Source organism: Pipra filicauda, unplaced genomic scaffold (assembly GCF_003945595.2).
Source record: "Pipra filicauda isolate LSUMZ 115617 unplaced genomic scaffold, ASM394559v2 scaffold645_size190756_pilon, whole genome shotgun sequence".
Taxonomy (NCBI): Eukaryota; Metazoa; Chordata; class Aves; order Passeriformes; family Pipridae; genus Pipra; species Pipra filicauda.
In genome coordinates, this window is record NW_024104804.1 from 160,125 (window position 1) to 176,279 (window position 16,155).

The window sequence follows — 16,155 nt, forward strand, 5'->3', positions numbered from 1 at the left end:
CGAGTTGTCTTGTCCCCGGGCTGAATTTCCTCGCCTTTTGCAAACGTAACTAACGGTGTCAGATAAGTTCTGCAACAGCAGTTGCTTAATGAAGGAAAGAACTTCTGTGTTTCAAGCAGCGCGTAGGATTACATCATCCAAATAAATATGCATCAGGCAGGCGGAGACTATGTATTAGGAGGGCGTGTTCATGTATTTTTTACTATATAGAAGTAACTTTTTACGCTTTGGTGGCTTTTGTGGAAACCTCCGCCTTGCACCCCGCGCAAGAATAAACAGTTATGCCCTTTCCAAACCACACTGCGTGTCTTTAAAGAGCTCCCAGCAAGCGCTCCCGCTCCCCTCGAGAGCTCTCGCCCCTCCCTTCGCGCTCCTCCCTCCTCAGGGAGGACGCTCCTCCCTCCTCCTGCCGCGCACGCGCACGCCCCGCCCCGCCCAACGCCCGCCCGAGCGCGGGCGGATTCGAACGGGGTCGCTCGCGGGATCCGCTCCCCTCGTCCCGCCGCTTTCCCCGCGTCCCGCCGCTCTCCCCGCGTCCCGCCGCTCCCCTGCTCCCTCTCCGGCCCCTGCGGCGCCCGGAGCGGGGGTGGCACCGGGGGAAGTGGCTGGGTCCCGCGCGTCGTGAGGAGAAACGGGCGCTGCCGCCGCCGCCGCCGCCGCCGCCGCCTGTCCCCCCTCAAGGTGTCCTTGATCCTTCCCGGTATAGCGGCTTCCCTCAGGTATGGAGCGTGGTGAAAGCGGCGGGTGTGTCTAACAGCTGATTTAGTAAAGCGCGGCGGTTCGATAGGGTTGTAAGCGAAAAGAGAAGTAAAAGCTTCGTTTCCCTGTGTGAGCCGCCGGAGGGAGCTGTGTGAGCGCTCGGTGCAGGGCCGCGGCGTTAAATGCGAGGGTTTTGTCACGTTTTATAACCTTTTTTTATCGATTATTGCCTGTAATAGGGCTAACAATTCTATTACTATAGACTGTAGTCGATATATAATGCTCTTTTTTGTGCCTCCATACTCTGCTAACACATTTTCTTTTTATTTTTTTTTTTAAACACACTTTAAATATTAATCACTGATGTAATCTCCCTGAGAGAGACTTACAGAAGTCCTTTGGATAAAGCAGGTATTTCTTGTTTATTTCAGTAAATTTCCAACTCCTTGATTAGTGGACACTTCAATATAATTCCCGGTTTTATGGGGAGTTGCAGCACTGATATCACACACTGCATTGATCTCCAGAGTTCAGGGAAATATTGTCTAATGTCACTCACTTTGTGCTTCCCCTCCTGCCTTCAAAATTCAGTAAGATATAAGGGAATTACAGCATTTACTGCTTCATTGAAGTTCCCTTTCCTTCTTTGGCAGATCGAGGTCCTTCTGAAAACTCTTCTTTTGTGCGTAGTCTTAAATTACTGCCTTTGTTTTTGTTCCCCTTCAGCGTGATGGCGGAGGATATGGCATCCGCAATGATGGAAGATTTCTGCTTACACATCAACACGAAGATTTCAAATATTAAAAAGGCCTTTCAATTAAAAAAATTAGGTAAATGAGATTAACAGTGGGGTTCGGTTTGCACCCCACTTCAAGAAAAACATTGATGGGCTGTAGAACGGAACGGAGCTGGGAAGGGTCTGGAGCAGCAGGAGCAGCTGAGGGAGCTGGGGGGGCTCATCCTGGAGAAAAGGAGGCTCAGGGGGGACCTTCTGGCTCTGCAACTCTCTGACAGGAGGGGGGAGCTGGTGGGGGTTGGGCTCTGCTGCCAGGGAACAAGGGACAGAGAAAGGGGAAATGGCCTCAGATTGTGCCAGGGGGTCTTAGGTTGCATATTGGGAACAATTGCTTCATGGAAAGGGTTGTCCAGCCCTGGCACGGGCTGCTCAGGGCAGTGTTGGAGTCCCCATCCCAGGAGGGAGTTAAAAGCTGTGTGGATATTGCACTTTGGGACATGGATTAGTGGTGGCCTTGGCAGTGCTGGGGAATGTTTGGGCTCTGTGATCTTAGAGGGCTTTTCCAAATTAAATGATTCCATGAGCTCTGTTGGCTGTGTGGAGCACGACAGTTTGACTTGCTGCTTCTCCTGGGTGGGAGGATATGGTGACTGGGGAGTGTAGACTTAGTAGGTAATCACTGCTTGTGGAGGGGAGGGAAATGGGATTTTGGTTTGTTTTTTTTTTTTTTTTGTTGGAGATTTTGCGGCTTAACATTCTCTCTTTGACAGGTGAAGGAAAACGCCTCAAACTTAATGTCCGTAAAATAGCAAAAGACATGATGCTCTTGAATGATCTCCTGGATAAAATGGAAACTGAAGTTAATGAGCAAGAAAAACTGAAGAATTTGCTACAAGTAATATTTTTTTGTTGTTGTTCATAAAATACTAAAAGATTCAAAGGAATCTTTGATAAGTGTGTAGTTGGTTTTTTTTTCCAGATCCTCAGTGGTATGTTTGGATGCACGTTCTTAGAAGAGAAACTGGGGCTTGAAACAGCCTTACTGATGGCATATTAAGCAGTTCTCCAGCTAATGAACATTAATAATTTTATTTTTCAAGGTTTATACATGGAATCATAGAATCACAGAATGGTTTGGGTTGGAAGAAACCTTAAAGCTTATCTTTTTCCAACCCCCTTGCCGTGGGGCAGGGACACGTTCTACTGTCCCAGGTTACTCCAAGCCCCATCCAAAACCTGGCCTTGGACACTTCCAGGGATCCAGGGGCAGCCACAGCTGCTCTAGGCAACCTGTGCCAGGGCCTCACCACCCTCACAGGGAGGAATTTCTTCCTAATATTTAATCTAAACCTTCCCTCCTTCAGTTGGAGGCCGTTAGAAGCATGTCTTTATCACTGACCTTGAGAACATGTTTTTATGATAATAGATACTGTGTTCTAAAGAGCAGTTCAACTTATAAATCTTTCCAATAGCTACAAAAACTGTTTAATTAGAATATTTATCTATTCTAGTGTGTGTCTGCAGTGCCTTCATGTGTTAAGTCTTTGGGGAATGTAGGCGAGTGTGCTGTGGTATCTCTTCGTCACTACCACCATTCCCTGCCCAGACCTTGCTAGTTGTGTATTGTTAAAGATTTGCATTTGCCTGCTCAAACTTCTCAGGCACTTTGAGGGCAAGGGCAGACACCCCTCGCTCTGTTTCTCTGAGCTTTACTACTTTCTTTTGGGAAATGATGGGGTAAAGAGGCAAGATGACAGGGAGAGAGCAAAGGACACCTCTTAATAAAGCTGAAATTAACTTAAATTGCTCTAATTTTACATGCTTGACGTCGGTAGGTTCAGATTACTGATGAAGTCTCACATCAATTTCAGGAGCTCCAGCAGGCTGCTGAGAGAGATCTAAATGAAGCACAGCACCTCCTTGAACACATTCCTCCCCACCTGCCTAAGCCAACTCAGAGCTGGTATGTGGTACATGAGCACGGGGGTGTCAGGCTGCTCCTGGCAGTGTCCGGGTGCAGCATTGTGGAGCTCTGCTCCTTTCACTCTACATTGACTCTGAAATTTTGGGAGCCAAGGTTGTATCTATCGATTCTGGATTTTGCTCTTGTCCAGGCTCGTGCTGCCACCCTAAAAAATCCACCAGGTGAAGTCCATAAAATGGCAAGTTGTTCCAATGGAAGCTTCCAGTGGCAGGTGTGATGCAGTAGAAAGCAAGGGCTTCTATGGATGTAAACACTCCTTGCTTTAAAATCACAAACACACTGATTTTATAACTGTAGTGCCTGTGGATTGAAGGGTGGGTAAATGATCCCAATGCTAGGTCATCAGAACTGAAGTTCACCACTGGCCTTCCAAGCATAATTAAAAAAAACCTCTAACTTGATCATCTTTCTGAGGGGCTTTGAATTATCATCAGGGGTTTTTTATTCTCCTTTCCCTGCAGCAACCTGGCATTGATTTCAGGTAGCCATGACATCCCCTGCCTTGGAGAGGGCTGTGGTAAGAAGCTGTTCAGAATCAAGTAGCTCAAGTGTGAGAATGGCACACAAGAACGTGAGACAGCAGCTGTTATTCAGAAGGCTTCTAAGATATTGTAACTCTGACTGAGTTTCTCAGCTCTTTCTCTGGCCTCTTGGAATTGCTTTTTATTTATGAGTGATGTTAGTGTATGCCAGGTGGGGGTTTCTTCCAAAGTCTTAATATCTGGGGATCCCAGGACTTGTTTCTAGCCTTGTACCTTGTCAGAAGGCAGTTTATCAGTTTATTTGAATTCAGTGCTTCCAATATGTGCCCTCAATATCTCAGCTTTATACCTTGGTCTGGTTCCTGATACCAGACAAGCCTCAGGCTGAAAACATTTCAGGTGTATTTCAGCAAAGCAAAAGGTTAAGTGTGTGGAAATAGGGTTCCAGAAGAGAAAAGTTAGATGTAATTTTAGTTGACGTGTAGCAATATTCTCATTGGTGTAGGTACTGCTTTTATTGAAACTTAGATTAGTCTTAGCTGGTGGAGAGATGACTTTTGCAGGAGCTTTTTCGGATTGCAATTCTTTAGACATGAGCCCTCAGTTTGGGAAACAGTCTCTCAAAATGTGTCTAGAGCTGTCTTGTTCCTTTTCAATTTAAATGTTACTTTTTGTGTGTATGTGAGAGAATCAAAGTCCTTCAGAAATTACCGCTGGGGTTCTGCCTTTTTTGTCATAACCTACTTTCTTAATTTAGGAAACCCTTTGTCCTAAGTTTGTGTCAGCTCCTGGAAATTGTTTAGATGCAAATGAGGCTTGTTTAGTGATTATGCCACCTCTGATATCAAAAAAATTCTTTTGGGATGTTGATTTCCCTTCCAGTCTTGTCCTGCTTGTGATCAAGAAGTTAATTGTGATATGACTTTAGCTGGTCCTTCCTGTTCTGGACAGAACCACATATGTAAAACCAGCCAAGCTTTTCTGATAATTTTCTACAGACTGTGCTCTGCCAGCTCACAGCTGCTGTTCCGTCAGTGTCAGTTTGTTGTTGGTTTCTCCTGGGGAATAACACATTTTATGTTAATGCCATTTGTCAAAGCATGCTTTCTCCTTTTGTCCTCATCTTGTCGGTTCTTGATGTTCACCATGTTGTGCAGTGGAGGGTCAAGGAAGTGCAAGACAGGACATAATTGATCAGAATCCACCATATCACTGCTGATACGTTTTCAGTCCTCTTCTCCAAACCTTCCTCCACTGACCTCCTCCATTTCTGTTCATTTATGTCCCCACATGTGTGGAGATGGGGGTACTAATGGACTGTTGAGTGACTGTCATGAGATAATGCAGAAAGCAGAGCCAGCTCTTGAAAGCTGGTGAGACAGGCCTTGAAATCCCCAGGAGAATGAAAACACCCACACAGATAAATTGAACGATTCATGGCTTTAGCTATTGTTTCTCTCCTGCGTTCTCAGGGTTTTCTTTTCTTGTTTACCAGAGGAATCTCACTGAAATAAAAACCAACTTCAACGTCTCTCAAAGCCCTCGTATCCCAGGTGTTTACTGAGAGCAGTTTATCACTGTGCCAAGGCTAGATTTTGTAAACAAGCGTCAGTTCTTTCTTCTCGTCATCCAGGTCATGGTGAACTGTGTCTATACCACGTCACTGCAGCAGTACAGGGTCAAGGGATTGGGTGGAAACACAAAGCAAAAGCACCTGGGGATGAGGAACCGTGTAGAACCATTGTTGCAGTAGGATGGATGCCAGGAGACTGGAGCGTGGGAGGAGTGAAGTTTCAAGATGTGAACTCTCTTCCCTTTGTCCTTGTTTTTATCCTTCCATTCCAAACCCACCTCCAATACCACCCAGAATCCCCCCCGCTTCCCTTTCCCTCCTCTTTGTTGACATTCCCTGCTACCTCCAAGGATGCCAGGATTCATTTTGTTGTTGTTGTTCTGATGTAAACAGATGTTTTTCAGATGTTTACATCGGAGTAGGTTTAGCTGTTGGTGCCTGGGGTTTCAGAGGGGCTCTGGGTTGTGTCAGGCTGCTCCCGTCCCTGTCACTGGCCAGGCCGTTTGAGAGTCCAGCAGGTGGCACTCCCTGTCCTCTCCGTGGCACTTGCCTTTCCTGGGATTGGGACACTGAGCTGGGTGTGTCACATCAAGTGACACCTGGAATCCCAGCCCCGGGTCAGCAGATGGGGCACTGCTGTGCCGTTCGCTGGCTGTGGGGCCCCACATCAAAATAGAATCTCTTATGGGAAGGTCAGATCAAAGTGGAGGATCAGTTTCTCGTGCCAGGTCAGCTCTGTACTGCCTTAGTTAATTTTGTTGCGCATCCCAATAATGTCCATATGCTCCAGCGGCCAAATGCATCCTCTTTGCTGTCCTCATGCCAAGGAGCCTCTAGGTGGGTGGCTGGGAAATCACTCTGGGTTTGAGGCTCTAAGCTGAGCCTTTAGAGGAAAAATAATGCTCTAATAACCACTCAGAGCAGGAAATTCTTTGACTTTGGGGATCTTGCAAAAAAAAAAAAAAGAAAATATTAAAAAAATCACAGTCTGCTGGATGTTGTTGAATTTCTTTACTTCAAAAGACTAATGGATGAGTCAGGCTTTCCAAGATTTGAACTTGTTTCAGAGAGCTCTGAAGTATTTCAAATCTGCAGCTCTGTGCTGTGGTTCATCTGATAAAAAGCCAGGCCTGGTGTTCTCTGAAATGTAATGGTACATTGAATTCTGAGCTGCGCTGTGCTGTGTTTGGATTGCTTCCAACTCACCTGCTAGCAGTCTTTGTAGCAGGGAAACCAAGAGCTGTAATGCAGTCACCTGAAGGATGCAGTTTGAAATGGGAGTAGGCTTGCTTTATTTATTTCTGTTTTGCGGAATATCATTAATTCTGTTCATCCAGCTTAACAGATGGATTAGGATTTGCATCTGTGAGTAAGCAGACTCCCTAATGTAATGGAATTCTCCTTACTACTTATCTGCTATTTATACACTTAATATTCATTCATTTCACAGCGTCACTGTGCCAACTGTGAAACACGAAGAACAAACAGAAGTGGCAGAACCTGAACCTGCTAAGAAACCTGCAAAAGAGAAAAGAGTCATTAAAGAAATACCGTTAATAATGGCAGAAGAATTTGAAGCTGTTCCTGCGTAAGTAAGCCTGGCTTTCCTTACACCCTGCCACATCAATTTGGGTGGCAAACACAGGTTTGGGAAAGTGCCCTCTTGCAGAACTGGGACTGACAGAGGTGACTTGAAACTTTAAATATTCCACAGGGTGAAACATCATGATAATAGCTCCAAATAGTTGAAATGCAGCACTGGCAAGCCTGAAAATGAAATTAATAGAGTCTTCCCTTTTATTGGGAAGATCAGAACTAATCAGTTAAAACCCAAACTTCTTATTGCAAAAGTCACTGCAATTGTATGAACAGAAATTTATTAGCTAACAGGTGAATTCTCTTCTTGTTTTGAGAACTTACAGAAAAAAAAAGAGCCATGATCTCATAAGATGAAAGGTTTGTTTACAGCTAGAAGGAAAAATAATCATAAATGCTGGTTTTATTTGACCCAGTTATTGGTTTCTGGAACTTCAATTCTTGATTTATCAATCTGTTTTCAGATAGCAAAGGAAATCAAACTTGTTTCAAGGAGAAAACGCTTTGTACTGAAATTCCCAAATTTCTTCAATAGAAAGCTGTGGGTATTTTTCCCTAACATCAGGACCTGATTAATGGATATCCTTGTCTGAAGTCTGTCATGTAGGAATAACTTTTTTTAAATGGCTTTTTGGGGGCAAGGATAAATATTTCTGCAAAAAAGGAGAAATTTCTCTAAGGCTAAACTGTTACTGAGGCTCTAGATTCAGTGTGTTCCCTGACAATACCCGTTTCAATATGAAATATGTTTTTGAGTCTGTATTTTGCCTGAGGCCTTCCAGTAATTTTTCCTGCAGCTTTCAAAATTTTCAGGTGAGTCGTGTCCATTTTCTTTCTTATCCTGAATGTTGAGCTAATGATAAAGGACTTCTGGTTATCTCTTAAAAGAGCATGCACCTGGTACTTTTTATTCTGCAGATCACCTCTAGTGTTTTTTGTATTTACTCCCTTAGGTAGTTCTCTCCTGATAAAATTATTGGGGCGTAAAGCCGGGGCATGGGAGTCTTTGGCATTTATCTCTGCTCTGGCAAGAGAAGTAGACACAGAACATTCCAAGTAGATATTATTTAAACTTCCAGTTAAAGCTATGGTCTTCCACATCACAGGACAGGTAGTTGTGGCACCTGGGGGACGTGGGTTAGTGGTGGCCTTGGCAGTGCTGGGGAAAGGGTTGGACTTGATGTTCTCAGAGGGCTTTTCCAGCCTACAGGATTCTGTGATCATCCTTGAAAATAGAAGGTTTTCCTCTGCTGTTCACGGACACAGAGGATGGGGACAGAGGCCAGATGGATCCTTTTCCTGCTCATTGCAGGCTTATAGAGAGGTTACATCTTAGACTGTGCTGGTGGAGCTCTAGGAATAATTTTATTCAGCTGGGAAAAGCATGTTTGTTCTGTGGAGGAAGATTTACATGAATTTACATAGATCTATTAATCTACCAGTATTACTGTTGCCTGGCAATGTTGTAGTACAAGATTGAGGGAGTACTTGTGATTTCACATACTGTTTGATCAAATCTAAGCAGCAAATATTTGTGACCCAAATTTTCTTGCACCAAACATATTCCCTTGGATGAACAAGGATTGGGTTCAGATCCCAGTTCTCCAGGTCAGCAATGGTTCTGACCTAGGATCACAGTTGGACTCGATGATCATAAAGGTTCTTTCCAACCCAAACAATTGTGTGATTCTATTCTGTGGTCAGAGACTTGCAAATTATCTTACCCTTCAAATCTGTTCCAGAAAGGCATTTTTTTGAGGAAGAGAAAGGAAATTTCTTGGTATCCGTCTCAGTTAACATTGAGTTCAAGGCAAAGGAAGAATCTTTCTTTATTCTGTGTCTAAAATTCTTGCTGCTTTCTAAAATGTTTACCGCTTAAAATATTTTAGCATCTGCACATTCATTATAACTCTCGAGTTTCAGAAGATGGTAACTTGAGGGAATATGTTTCTCTTAGCCTAAGCATTTTTTAGGGAGCAGGTGGTGGCCATTAAGAGGTTTATCTCTTTTAGTGTGGTATATATGTGTTACACTGATGCTCTTCTTTTCTCTGAGGAGGACATCACTGTGCTTTGGTTTTCAAACCTATGGAAAAAAATGTTTCGAAAAAGGGCTTCTGTGGATTAAAAAAAGAAATCGGGTCACTTGTTTTGTTTTTTATTTTTTTAAAGGAAGATTTCTGAGTTTTGCTGGTTTTGGAATAGCGATGCGGATTTTAAAGTTCTTCTAAATCTAAATTAAATGGCTGGATTTGGAACTTCTCAACTTTGTATTTTTATGTTAGTGTATGTATGGACTGAAATAAATGTCAGCATTTACAGGTTTTCCAGCCATGGCTGGGTAGCAAAATGAGAGGGCCATGAAACAGCTGGAGTTTTTATGATCCTTAGTTATGCACAGAATAAAAATTCCGCTTGGTTTTGACAGAGTTTAATTTCAGACTAAAGCATCTTGGATGCCCGAGGGCCTTCTCAGAGCCCTCGTTTCTTAGGTTTAGGCAACCCAATCCTGCTTGTCCGTTTCAGCCTCAGGATGGGTTGAGGTGCTCCCTTGGCTTTATTAAGTGTGTTCACTGAGTGTCCATTGATAGTGGGAGCACAGGAATTTAGATTCGGGTATTTTATACCTCTGGGCTTAGCCTTCATAGCTCTGCACATTCCCCTGTGCCTAAGGGAGGCAGACAGAGCAATAAATAGCAGTTAATGCACACAGGCAAAGCCTTCCTGTGGTTGTAGGATGTGTTGTTTATGCTGTGGCTGCATCTCAGGGGTGGTAGTGCTGCTTTTATTTCTGTGCAAAGTAGATCGTTTTTATAATTACAAAGCGGCTGCACATCCAACTTTGGATTAATCGAAGAAGTGTCAATAAAGTTGAAAGCTGGCTGCGAGTAACTTCGTGGCAACTAAGTTTCAAACTCAGTCTGAACTAAGAGCAGTTACTTTGAATTCGGGAGGTTTTACACACCTCGTTTGGACCTGGCAGCGGGGACTGGCTGTTATTGAAATCTACAGCAAACACTTACTTTTAGTTGGCAGTGGTAAAAAAAAAAATCCTGCCTACATTCTGGTTTGGAGTATTGAACTTGTAGTTGATTAGCCACTTCCGCTTTAAATTCTCTGTATGTTTTCCAAAGACCTTTGGTTTGCTGTAGCAACTGAATGATGGTCACAGGATAATTCAGTTTGGCCTGGCTCTTACTGCCATGTTTTCTGGGGGGTCGTGTTGTTGTTTCAGATTTCATTTTTATATAATGGCTTCTCAGTTTGCAGCACTGTTCCTTTTCCTTAAAGGCATGCCTTTACATCTATAAATACTGAATAGCCTTACTTGCAAATTATCCCAGTGTTCTAGTTTTTTCACATCAGTTTGGTTTTATCTTCTGTGCTTCCTGTACCTCTAGGCTGTTATCAACAGATCTTATTCTTCTAGTACTGGTTTTATGAAATGCTCTGAAAGTTCAAAAGTGGACCTTACTGGTGCAGAACGGTGCCTGCACAGCTCAGTAGGCTGCACAATGAAATATAGAAGACAACACAAAACTGGTAGTTCTTCAAAAAAACCCACCAAATAAAAGAATGTGAGATCAAACACAGGTTATTTGTGGTGATGACATGAACCAAGCTGTGCTCTTAGGCAAACAGATTTCATTTCATGCGATGTTTTCTGTGAAGTCACTTGATTTTTCTGTGTTTGTAGTTTAAGTGGCATGCTATAAAAGCAACTTTTATTCCATTTTGAAAGACTTTTTACAGCTTAAACACTGGATATATTTTACTTCATTTAGATTTCTAGTATTTCGTTTTTCTGGTTTAGAATTTGTCGTGGCTTTTTTACCTTCAAGACTGTTAAACAATCAAGGAAATGAACAGAATTAACTACTACATTTATTCATTAACACAAAGCGGAGGAAACTGCCTCTGACTAGGAATGGCTTGTTCAGTTAAGGCTGATGGAAGAGAAAAATAAACAAGGAACTTTGCGACTTTCTGGTTACTGATTTTCATTTTTATTTCTATTTGTAGGTATCTGAAAGGTCGTTTAGCGTATGATCAGATTAATGCAGTTGTTCAAGAGATTAACAAGGCTGTCGTGGAGAAGTACAAGATCAGGCATCGGCCTTTGAAATCTATGTGTTCTACAGTCAGAAGTCTCTACAACAGGTTCATACAAGAAGAAACTAAAGATACTAAAGGTATTTCTTTTTTTTTCCCTTTTTTAGTACCTAATTCGTAACACTTGGACGTTGCAGCACAAGTATAATAATACTGGACTTTTTTTCCAGTATTTGTGACTGAAGAGTTATCCCACAACTGATTTGGTTACTTTTTGTATGTTTTCACTGAAAACATGTCATTTCCATGGCGTGTCGTGGCAGAAACTTTGAGTGCACAAAGATTTAAGTTTGGAATCACTACAAGTTCTGGAAACTCCCAGTTTGATAAATGAAACATATAAACTGTGCTTTCAGTTTTTAAGCTAGAATGGACATAAACTATTGAAAATTTGTTCTGAAGCTGGGAAGTCTGACTAATCAGTTGTCCTGCAGTGGCTCTGTGGGAGAGACAGGTCCATCTGACAATCTTAAGAAGTTTCCTGTTCTTAAAAGCATAGAGGGAGTGAAAATCAGCCAAAATACCTTTCCCTCGATTGAAAAGCAAGTTTTGCTTGCAGGTTAGTTTTTCCAAAAAATATGTGGCATGGTAAATCTCTGATATTAAAATCCCCTTTTTGACATTCTGTTCGTTCTGAGAACAAGTATGTAATTATTCCTGGAGGGGTGTACTGCACATGTCAAGCTTGGCCATGTCCTTAGAATGCCCTCGTGCTTCCAATTTCAGACATAAAGAGTGGAGCAAACTCTGTTCTGTCTCACAGAAAAAGAACTTTCTCTGACAACACCTTGGCACCCACCTCCCTGTTTTTGGCCTGGACAGAATGTGAGAACATTCTGCCCTGAGCACTCACTGTGTACTCAGGAGGCACTTTATGACAAACTGCAACTTGTTCTTGCTTTGGTTTTGTTGCTGTTCAAGACTCTCAGTGTTACAGTATGGTGATTACATCACTCACTTCTGGATTCTGAATGCAGCTTTTCTGTAGGGAAGGACTGTGATCTGATGGACCTGCCTGTCACTTTGAGACCTATAGGATAAGCATAGGATCATGGATTAGTTTGGGTTGGAAGGGACCTTCAAGATTGTCTCATTTCACCCCCCTGCCATGGGCAGGGACACCTTCCACTAGCCCAGGTTGCTCCAAACCACGTCCAACCTGGTCTTGGACACTTCCAAGGGTCCAGGGGCAGCCACAACTTCTCTGGGCAACCTGTGCCAGGGCCTCACCACCCTCACAGCCAGGAATTCCTTCCCCATATCCCATCTAACCCTGCCCTCTGGCAGTGGGAAGCCATTCCCCCTTGTCCTGTCCCTCCAGCCCTTGTCCAAAGTTGTTAGCTTGTCCTCCAGCTCTCCTGGAGCCCCTTTAGGCCCTGGAAGGGGCTCTCAGGTCTCCCTGGAGCCTTCTCTTCTCCAGGTGAACCCCCCCAGCTCTCCCAGCCTGGCTCCAGAGCAGAGGGGCTCCAGCCCTCAGAGCATCTCCGTGGCCTCCTCTGGACTTGCTCCAGCAGCTCTGTATCTTTCTTACATTGGGGTCCCAATGGGCTGGACACAGGACTCCAGTGGGGTCTCACGTGTCATACAGAGGTCAGTGTTTAAAGGACTATTGAAATCATACTAAACACATGCAGCCAGATAACTTCATGTGACTAGCTTCTGATTTGGGCTCCAGTGGTTTGGTTTCTCTAGACATGTTTTGCCTCAGTCTAACAATAGCTTATATTAATCTGGGATTTCTTAAAATACTTGCTTCATCACTCTTAATTTACAGCATTTTTTTCGTTTAACTGTTTCTGTCCTTAGACCTATAGTAAGGAGTTTGAGCCCATGGTTACTGGGACAGGCTAAACTCTAGGAAGGCCCTCCTAGGCCTGGGATGCTGCTCCATGATCCACAGGAGCGTTGACAGCAGTGAAGAAACCTTTCTAGCAACTTGACAAAGCTACAGGTAGTCAGAGAGAAATTTCTGCCAGAAATTTGAGGGTTTTAAATCTGAAAGACTGAGGTACTTCGTTTCTTCAAGCACCCGAGAGACAGCCTTATTTTCTTGTTTGTGTTAGAAAGTTGGACATTCAGCATCTGATAGAATGTGTGTGTTCGTGTGGTAGGTTGTTTTGTTTAGGGTTTTTTTTGTGACTAATCATCCAGAAAGTCTAGAGAAAAGGTCTGGCAGGCTGTCAGGCAGTTCTTATCTGGCCAGCACAAAATGATTAAATGTCTTTATCCATTGCATTTTTCAGGATGAGTTGTGCATTCATTGATTTGTTTGCTTAAATCTCTACTGTGAGTGACCCTCTACTTAGAATTCCCAGAGTTTCCCATCCTGGGCTGATTGCCAGCTGACCTGTTCTCTGATTTCAAGATGAGAAAAGATGCTGCCTGATTTGTCCAGGGTAAATTCCAGCCAGTAAGGTGATTCAGGGAGTTTAGCTGGTTGCTTAGTGCATGGACCAAACCACCACCCTTCATCCAGCTCTGGTTTCTTCATAAAAAAGATCCTGCTATGCTGAATGTTGCTGCCCTGAATTCTGGGCAAATATAAGAAGAAATCTTGCTGAAATTCAGGACATTCTGGTGTTCCCCTGATATAACAGACTAACCAGTATGCAGGTTATCCCTGGGCTCCTAACACTTTGGGTTTAATGCCCTATTACCAGAACTTGTAAATGGTCTCTATCCAATGGTACTTGTATTTTAAGCAGTTATGCAGGTTTTCTTCTTTTCCTGGTAAACAAACTTCACACTTCTTATCTGTATGGGAATTCAGTGGTGTTACAAGCTCAGAGATTACAGCATAGGTTCCTGTTTGGGAGAGATCTAGATTTGGACAGTTATTGTCTCTGAAGGATTCTGCTTTCTATTTAGACATGTGTCACCAACTCTCAAAGTGGACCAGTCTGTGAGAAAACACTACCTGTTATTCTTCTGCTCTGGCTAAAGAATATTTTGGGGAACATTATGCTTATAAATACTCTGGGACCTTAGTCCTTTACTGGTAGCTTCAGCTTTCCAGCTTGGATCAGCTATATTCTCTCCAGTTAAACTGGAAGGACCTTCTAATAACTTTAATGGAGCACCTCTTCTTTCTGTTGTCTTAGATGTCACTGCCTCTGCCTTAAAGGATAAATTGAGGAGGGAGAATGCTATCTTATTTTTCCAAGCTGAAATGCCCCTACTCCTGTGTCTTCCTTCTCATTAAACTTGGAGTCGCTTCCTTCTACCTCCCCTCCTTGAAGATAATTGGACATTTCCTTCTTATACCTCAATTAGCACATCCCTGGTTTCAGATTGCTTTTCTTTCTTACAGTTTTGTGGAGATACATGGTTAAAAACCTTGTGCCATGTTACAGGAAGCATTAAACATACAGTCTTTTTACTAGGTCTATAATTATCTCCTATCTGAGCGGTGGAAAAAGACTGAGTATGAAATCACAGCCATGGAATATAGCTACGGAGTGCTTAAAATTGTGGAGTCATTTAGGCTGGAACAGGCCTCTAAAAGATCACAAATTCCAACCACCATCCCAGCACCATGTTCACCACTAAAACATGTCCTCAGGTGCCACATCCTCACATTTTTTGAACACTTCCAGGGATGGTGACTCCACCACTGCCCTGGGCAGCCTGAATTGTAATGAGAATTTCCTTATGGAATTAGTTAATCAGCTACAAGAAAGCATGAGCTGCCAGCTCTGTCTGATGCAGGACCCTCCTGTGCCATTTTCTTAGAGGCTGCAGGGAGGATGCTGTTCCTGTGGTTAGTCTTTTTCTTGCATTTCCTTAAGTAATGAAGAACTACTCTTTTCCAAATCGGATGGAGGTCAAAGGAATGGTGGGCTGCATAGCTCTGATGTATGCAGGGCTCTGTCCTCCTTTTCGCAAAGAGCCAATTCCAGAACTTGAGTTCCTGCCAGGAGACAGAGCTCACTGAGTGGGGCCTGAGGATGATGCAGGGTGTCTGAACTTCATGGGAAGGCTGGGAATTCTCTTTCTGATGACAAATGTATAAAGTAGAACAAAGTTCCTGAGATAGCGTGAGGCCTTCCCACTGCTGATGGTAGCTTTTCCATCAGTGTGTGGAATTGTTAGGAAAAGGTGGCGTTCTCAACTTGTGAAACGTTAGAAGTGTATCCTGCCCTTTCTCTGGCAAAATCATTATTTGTTTTCCAGGTGAATTTTTTATTGTGGAGGCTGATATCAAGGCGTTCACCCAGCTGAAGCTGGACAAGCGCTTCCACAGCATCCTGAGCATCCTGAGGCACTGCCACAGAGTGAGAGAAGTTCGTGGCTCAAACCTGGTCCGCTACATCATCTGCTAACGAGCTTCCCATGGGCCCAAGAGAGAGTCATTCTGTCTGTGTGCACTCCTTTCCAGCTCTCTTGTTTCCTGAAAGGCAGGAGTGAGGAAAGAGAGGCAGTATCAAACGGCCTTGAGGTTATTTGAGTTTTGTTTCGAAAAGTTGAGGGGAACTACTCTCTTTTGGTAAGTTACAAATTCAAACCAGAAAGGCAACTGGTTACAGGCAGCTTTTAATCACATTTTCACGTCAGCACATGAAAGTTAAATGCTCTGCATGTTAATAATTTTCTTTTTGTGTTTATGAGTTGGAGATTGTAATAAAGACTGGGGCTACTCAAAGGAAGCATTTGTGTTTTTTTTTCTTAATGCCTCTAACCAATTTCCAGATTTCCTTTTTTTAATATTTCTTCTTATTATTCTAACTGTGTTTTGGAGTTTTCTGCATCAGCAGGTTGACTTTTCTTCCTGTGCCATTTACTTTGTAATTATGTAGGTTTAACTTTGAAAGTTGTAGGGAAGAAGCAAGAAGGGCCTCGGCCGGGCCCAGAGGAACCACGTCCAAGCGAAAAGTGAGCACTTTGTAAGGAGAGGTCCCACATGTGGAACAGTTATGGCAGCCTTGAAAAGGAACTTGATGGGCAAACAAGACTGAGAGACAGGTGTCTAATGT

At 43.3% G+C, this 16,155-nt stretch overlaps 1 protein-coding gene across 1 annotated transcript; it reads left to right on the forward strand.

Moving 5' to 3' along the window:
- Positions 1-487: 487 nt before the first annotated feature.
- On the forward strand, positions 488-15,828 carry SKA1 (spindle and kinetochore associated complex subunit 1). Its single transcript, XM_027724320.2, has 7 exons — positions 488-719; positions 1,426-1,529; positions 2,206-2,330; positions 3,307-3,398; positions 6,925-7,062; positions 11,093-11,262; positions 15,356-15,828. Exons 2-7 carry the CDS (start codon positions 1,430-1,432, stop codon positions 15,502-15,504), a joined length of 774 nt encoding a protein of 257 aa, XP_027580121.1. The 5' UTR covers positions 488-719; positions 1,426-1,429; the 3' UTR covers positions 15,505-15,828.
- Positions 15,829-16,155: the final 327 nt, after the last annotated feature.